Genomic DNA, 7,056 nt, shown 5'->3' on the forward strand with positions numbered 1-7,056 from the left:
TAAACTTTTTGAAAAGTTAATAAAGTGTATAAGGTGTTTGACAAATCATAAGGCCTTTTAGGTTTTAACTTATGGTGACGGCAAAATAAATGGGTTTTGAAAAATTAAGAATCTCTAACTTATTAACTTAATGGATTTGAATTACCTATTACGCCCTTTAACCCTCAAAACTCATTACACTCCTTTTAAAAGAGTGTCTATTTTGGTCATTTTGGTTTTCCTTACCACATAAGCTAATCCAAATATTTTTTTGAAAACTTCTTTTCAAAAATTCATAAGTTTATAAGTCCTTTTAACAAAAATTTATTTTTCACTTAAATAAGCAATCCCAAACACACCCGAAGTAAACTTTTATATTTAAATAATCACACAATCGCTTTCTTGGACCAGGTCATAATTCATGCCCTCACGTTCTCAAGGTATGGCCAAAACTTGTATATGGTGCGCACATCTCCACTCTTTACGTCTACTACTTCAAACCCATATTCACTACTATATATATAAACACCGGCTGCTCATGTTTTAGACCGATTAATCCATAGCAAACTCGCAACCTTTAATGGCAAGAACACGTAAATCTTGGTTTGGGATTATCCGAAGAAGGCTTCTCCGGTCATCTCCACGTCCTTCTGAGACCAACATAGTACTCCACACAACCAATACAACATTTTCTCAAGAACAACCACCGCCGCCACCATCAACACCTGCCGCCATCACCAATGATCACGTATGTGAAGGTGATGGTGCGTCATTCAAAGAAACCGCTGCAGCCACTAAGATCCAAGCTTGCTTTCGACGCCATCTTGTACGTTTGTGCACCTTAAATATTATTTGTCATTCCATTTTGTTTATTAAAAAGTAGTGTTTACATCGAGACGGAAGACAAACGGGCAATAAACTGTGCCGCTAGACTTTCTGAATAGTAAAACTAATTAGTTGATTTTTTTGTATATTATATAGGCACGGAGGGCGTATAAGGCATTAAGGAGTTTGGTGAAGCTTCAAGCAGTAGTTCGAGGTGCGTATGTGAGGCGGCAGTCTCGTATAGCTTTTGAATGCATGCATGCTCTTGCGCGGCTTCAGGTTGTGGTTCGAGCTCGCCAACTTCAGCTCCTCACATCTAACCTAAGCTATGGTATTCCAGCTGTGTGATTGTTTAAGGTTTATAGCTAGAATTAAGCTTACTTGAATCTTCTCAGAATGTAATTTGTAACTAGTTTGATGAAATTTCCCAAGTGACGGAGATGTTGTAAGAGAAAGACAAATTATCCTTATTCTTTAACAGGTTAAATGTATTAAGATAGATACAAATGAAAGTTATACCAAACTTATTGTGGGTTATATAAAACTAGTGTTATACCAAACGTTATAGAAACAAAATCTAAAATAAAATAAAATAAAATAAAACGTTATCTAAAATAAAGTGTTATATAAAACATGTTGGTAAAACCTGGGCGATGATAAACCCAAACGTTGTCGGTCCAGGCCGTTGAGGCGATAAGTCGATGCAAATACGGTCGGTTTCGGTTAGGTGCGATGATACTGGAACTAAAAACCAAAAATAAAACAAAAACATATAAAATTTGAGGTGATTAATTGAGTGGTATAAGTCGGTAGTACTCGGGCATCGGGAAGATCCGAGCATTGTCTATCACGGAAGTTGAGGCGGTGAGTCTACGTAAATTCGGCTGATTTCTGTCACATTGGTTATGATACCGAGATTGAAACAAAATGCAGTCAGTCTATGCAAATTCGTTTGATTTGCGTTATGTCTGTCACGATACCGAAACTAAAATTAAAACAAAAAAACAAACAAAATTCAAGGATCAATACGTTGTCACAAAGTGGCCCATTCGGCACTTAACGCCATCAAACTTTGTAATTATTATATATAAATAAATATAATAATGAATTAAGTAAAAAGTGAATGTTTAACGATTTTATTTATTTAATTTGAACGAGTAATTTGTGTGGTGGCAACATAGTTAAGGTATGAAATAGGTGGTTATGGGTTTAACTCTATAGAATGAAAAGATTTCAATGGTAGAGCAGGTATTAATGTTGTGAGTTTGTGATTCAGTAATTCAAATAAAAAAAGTTACACTTTATATGGTTTGAATTTTGAACTCATGATCTCCTATTTCACCTATTAATGATTTCAGTTAAAGATTATGGAGAAATGTACACTATGACATTTAACTTAGTCAACTGTTTTTAAGAAGGAAAAATGCTTGCACGAAAAACTTTCAGCTAATCTAAACTCAACGATAAGTACTTTTAAAACTAGGGTATTAGTTAATATTTTGACATGATATGTCATTCTGAATTTATTTGTGAGTTTTCGTGGTAGACTGTTAGGAATACAATATATTGGCTGTTGACTCAAGAAATTCAAGTGATGTGTCAATTTTCATGAGAAGAAAATATGTATTTTACCTTTTTTTTTTATTCCTTAAGTATACTTTTGTCTAAGTGAGACGTATTTTTTTAACTTGTTTTTCTTTTTCACAATGTGACTAATTTCATTTTGAATTATCAAATGAAATTGTTATTGTTAGTTTTAAAGTGGTTTTTTAAGAGTATTTCTGATTTTAAATTATTTCTTTAATAGCAAATCGATCGTAGAATTTATAGAACAAATAGACCACAACCTATATCATGTAAAATTTGAACCCCAAACATGTTGCTGCGCGCAGTGGGGATGTGATTATGACTCACAAATATTGGTTTTTCTTAAGTGGAGTTTTTAGCATGTTAAAAATAATGTTAAGGGTGTTTGGAAATTTAAGTGTAGACCTTGGGCTTGGGATGCCAGTTTCCTATTATTATCGTCAAGTTGTGAATTGACATTTAACCTATCAAATGACGAGATTGTTGGAAATTTTTTGACACGAATAATTAGTATGTGTTACTAATAAATTAGTTTCTTATCATGTCTAAGTTGGAGTAATGATAAATGCAAAATTGATACTCCAAGTTATATATTTGAAAATGTGAATTATGGAAAGTGGGTTTTTTCCACATTGGTGAAATGAAAAATGTCTTGTCTCATATTAATATCTATCTATTCTAATAAAAGATAATCATTCTTGTCACTTGTCAATCTCATAACCCTTCTTATATTTTTTTCAACAAATTTCAATATATGGTTCTTATATTTTAAGTCATTCAAATATATGAATTCAAGTTTATTTTCATTACAAGTTAATTATATCGTATTCATTTATTAACATTAGTGGTGAAATAAGAAAAATAATTAAATATCAAAATTGAAGTTGCATGTTAGAATAAAATTTAAAAGTCACAGATATTTGCAAATTAAAAAAATATGTATCATTGTCGAAAAATTTGAATTTATATGGTAAACCACAAATTGTTTTTAAGCTGAGATTCGAGCAGCAGTGCATAATTGTTTTTATATAAGATTGGTTTCAAATTTGAATTTAAAATTTTCTCATATGCATTTGAACTCAGAAAATTTTCTACAAACATTTTATATAAATATTATAAACATGAATAATACCTATTATGTATATCTTACTGTTTAGCATTAAATCATTGAAGTAGAATAATTATAATCCATATGTATACCAATTTACAATATGAACTATCTATCATTAATTTATATGAGTTTTTTTTTGTAGTATAAAGGGTTTTAGCATAAAAAGATCAATATTTAGTTTTCAATATTTTCTTTCATAACTCAGACCAAAATGATTCAGAAACATATATTTTATGACTTAATTTATTTTTGTATACATTTAAATATATTAATATGCCCTATAAGATAACTTACTTAATTAAAAAAATTCAATATTAATAAACAATAAACAATTGATTTATAATATGTGCAATGAGGACAGTCGATTTTGACTTAATTCTGATAAAGTCAGCGACTAAAACTTAACCTTTAATACCTAAAGCTATATATGATTTTAAAACTAAAATTTTATTCGGGTTAACCCGAAACCTAAAACTCGGACTGAAGAACCAACCCGAATTACTTCGGTCAAGGTTCGGGTTTAGATTTCTCGGGTCGGGTTATCGAATGAGCTAGAAATCCGAGATCTAAAGGATTCATTTTTAATTTAAAAGCTAGGACTTGGGGGTTCTTATAGATCTAATTCATTGAAATTCCATCCAATAAAACGGAAGAATTATAAATCTCTAAAATAATAAATAGAAATACTGCAAATAAAGCCATTGCGACGCCCATCAAAGGGGTCGTTCCCCACCCAGGAGCTACTTTACCATATTCAGAATTCAAGGGTTTTAATAAAACCCCTACAGTGTAGTTCGTCTTGGGCCAGATTTAGAATCGTTCTCAACAGTTTGTGTAGCCATAAATCCTATTTTATTCATTGAAATCTGTTGACTTTGTATACCATCCCATTGTAAATAAACGATCTTATCATAGATCCATTGTGATCTTGAAAATATATTATAATGGAAACAGCAACCTAGTCGCTATCTTTATATCTGGTTTACTTGTAAGTTTTACTGGGTACGCCTTATATACCGCTTTTGGGCAACCTTCTCAACAACTAAGAGATCCATTCGAGGAACATGGGGACTAATTGAAGTAATGAGCCTCTCAATATTGGGAGGCTCATTACTTCAGTTGCGATAATGAAAAATCATTGAATTTTTTTACAATTATAGCTTTGATACCTGTTTATTTTTGGGTTTGTGTACGGGTTTCTCAGGTTTGGTTTCAGGTTTGGGTAAAATTGAGAGCATTACTTTCAACTATTATATATAAGAATCACTACGTTCACTTTATGCAACTTTAAATCTTCTAATATTCTGCTGACTTGGAATAGTCATTGTTATTTGAACATGGTTTTAAGGTTAATATGTATTTGTCATTTTTCTGGCAATTGCATTCATATGAAATGAAATAAAACATTTTTTTTATATTTTAGTTCAGTTTTTATGTTGGTTGATTGTACAATTGTTAATTATAAAATATGAAATCAATTTAAAATTTGTCACACACAGAATATTCATCATCATCATCATCATCATCGTACTCAGTATATCCCACCAATAGCAATGTTATGGTAGGGTCTGAGGAGGGTAAGATGTAGGCAGGCTTACCTCTATCCCATAGGGATAGAGAGGCTGGTGGGATGTACACAGAATATTAATGACTACAAATTTATCATGATCAATCATTTTTAAATTATAAAGACAGTAAGGATGATTATATCATCAAAGTTCAAGTAATATGATTTTTGGGATAATCATGTTTTTTAGATAAACATGAGCAAATGTTCTCAAATGAAATAATATTTTTTGATTAAACGGTATGATATTTTATGTGTATGAATATTTTTTTATTAGTTTAATGGATATATATCATTTATCTAGGGTTGGTATGTACTTGAAGAACATTTTTTGTCACACAGACAACTATACGTGGTTATATCAAGACTTATAAGCAGACTTGTATATTACCTACTAAGAGTTACAAGTAGACATGAACTAAATATTTTGATTTTTAATAAATAATGTATATATACATACTAATACAATCACCAATGTAGTGTACAGAAAAGTTTTTACTTATATGTAACATATTTATGTAATCTTAGTTATGTAATTTCTGTAATTTCAATGTAAATTGTAATTGTATTAACAATATATGATCAATTTGTTGACTGTATTTCACTTAATGATTAAAGTTTAAAAATTTTATCAATTACTCGTGTAATACACGTGCCTCAAACTAGTAAATGATAAACTTGTGAGCTCTTTATAAGAAAGAAAATTCAAAAGATTATATTCTTGTATGACATATTACACTTGGCGACAATAGCAAAGGATGCAGAGCACCTGACGAGCACATGCTCGAGAGAGGGTGTTGGGCGCAATGTGCCACTTTGATGACACACTTTGCACTTTGCACGCTTGTGGCTTAGAGCTGCCATGGTATTTTTGTGGTGTAATGGGGTCAGATAGTGAGACAAATGTCATCGACATCAATGAGTCAGTATGCCACGTGTCAACACCTTAACGTAGTCGGCCTAGTGTGTGACATTTGTCATCACGAAGATGAGTCACCTGCTTATGTGCCATCTTCATAGAGAAGCAACCCTGATCACTTGACATGTGTATGATGAGTCAGGGTTGATTGTTGTTATAAACAGAAAGTGATACGGAGCAGCCATAACACAGCTCACAACATGATTCATACACGAAACTCCACTTGATCATACACCACCAGTATATTCATCAAACTCGTTTCCAACTAGTTCGCTCGAGCAATCGAACTTGTTACTCTCATTTCAGGTATAGCTCGGGTTCTAGGTTAATCCCATCAGTACACACTGTATCGGCTATTATACCCTGAGAGAAAGACGGGTTCACTTGGGCGGCCCGAAATCTGTTTTTAAGGGACCTTTGTTTAACAAAAAACCTCAGCAAACACCTGCTTTGTTATTCACTTTCTTTTCTTTGTTTATGTAGATTTTGTTTCATGTTATTTCCTTGTATTTTGTTACTCTTTAGTGTAATTTTATTCACGTTGTAATGCAATTTCATTTCCGTTGTATTATGTATTGTAATCAATTTTAATGAATAATTAATTTTTATTGTTGTTGATTAGTTTTGTGAACAATGGTTCTACAGGGATGCCGTGTATCTTGCTCAATTTTCAAGTGATGACAAAAGGGAGTGTGTTTTAGGAGGTAAAACAAAGGTAAAGAAGAAACTAAGGAGAAAGATTGAAGTTTCTACGAAATAGAAGGTGAAAATTAAGGAACTAATGTCATATATGTTGGGTTTATGGAGGCTTAATTGGGTCCGGTAAAAGACATCTTTGTGGCAGATTAATTAAATGAAGACCGGTGACAGGCCTCACCCATATTATTTAATTATGGCTCATTATTAGTTTTCTTGGAGATTAAGTTGTAAATCCTAATCATGTATCTATTTATACTTAGCCTTGTACTTGTAATTCCTCATCACGAGTGAGGCAGTAGCAATAATAAAATACCCTGGTTGCAGCCCGTGGACGTATGTCAGTCTAGACCGAACCACGTAAATCTCGCG

At 32.1% G+C, this 7,056-nt stretch overlaps 1 protein-coding gene across 1 annotated transcript; it reads left to right on the forward strand.

Annotated features, from left to right (window-relative positions):
- The first annotated feature begins 360 nt into the window (after positions 1–360).
- On the forward strand, positions 361–1,277 carry LOC143623717 (uncharacterized). Its single transcript, XM_077094558.1, has 2 exons — positions 361–805; positions 961–1,277. The coding sequence occupies exons 1-2, from the start codon at positions 560–562 to the stop codon at positions 1,150–1,152; spliced, it is 438 nt and encodes a 145-aa protein (XP_076950673.1). The 5' UTR covers positions 361–559; the 3' UTR covers positions 1,153–1,277.
- The last annotated feature ends 5,779 nt before the right edge of the window (positions 1,278–7,056 follow it).

Source organism: Bidens hawaiensis, unplaced genomic scaffold, assembly GCF_021521415.1.
Source record: "Bidens hawaiensis isolate Kalapana, Puna unplaced genomic scaffold, B.hawaiensis_p1.1 tig00003536_1, whole genome shotgun sequence".
Lineage (NCBI taxonomy): Eukaryota > Viridiplantae > Streptophyta > Magnoliopsida > Asterales > Asteraceae > Bidens > Bidens hawaiensis.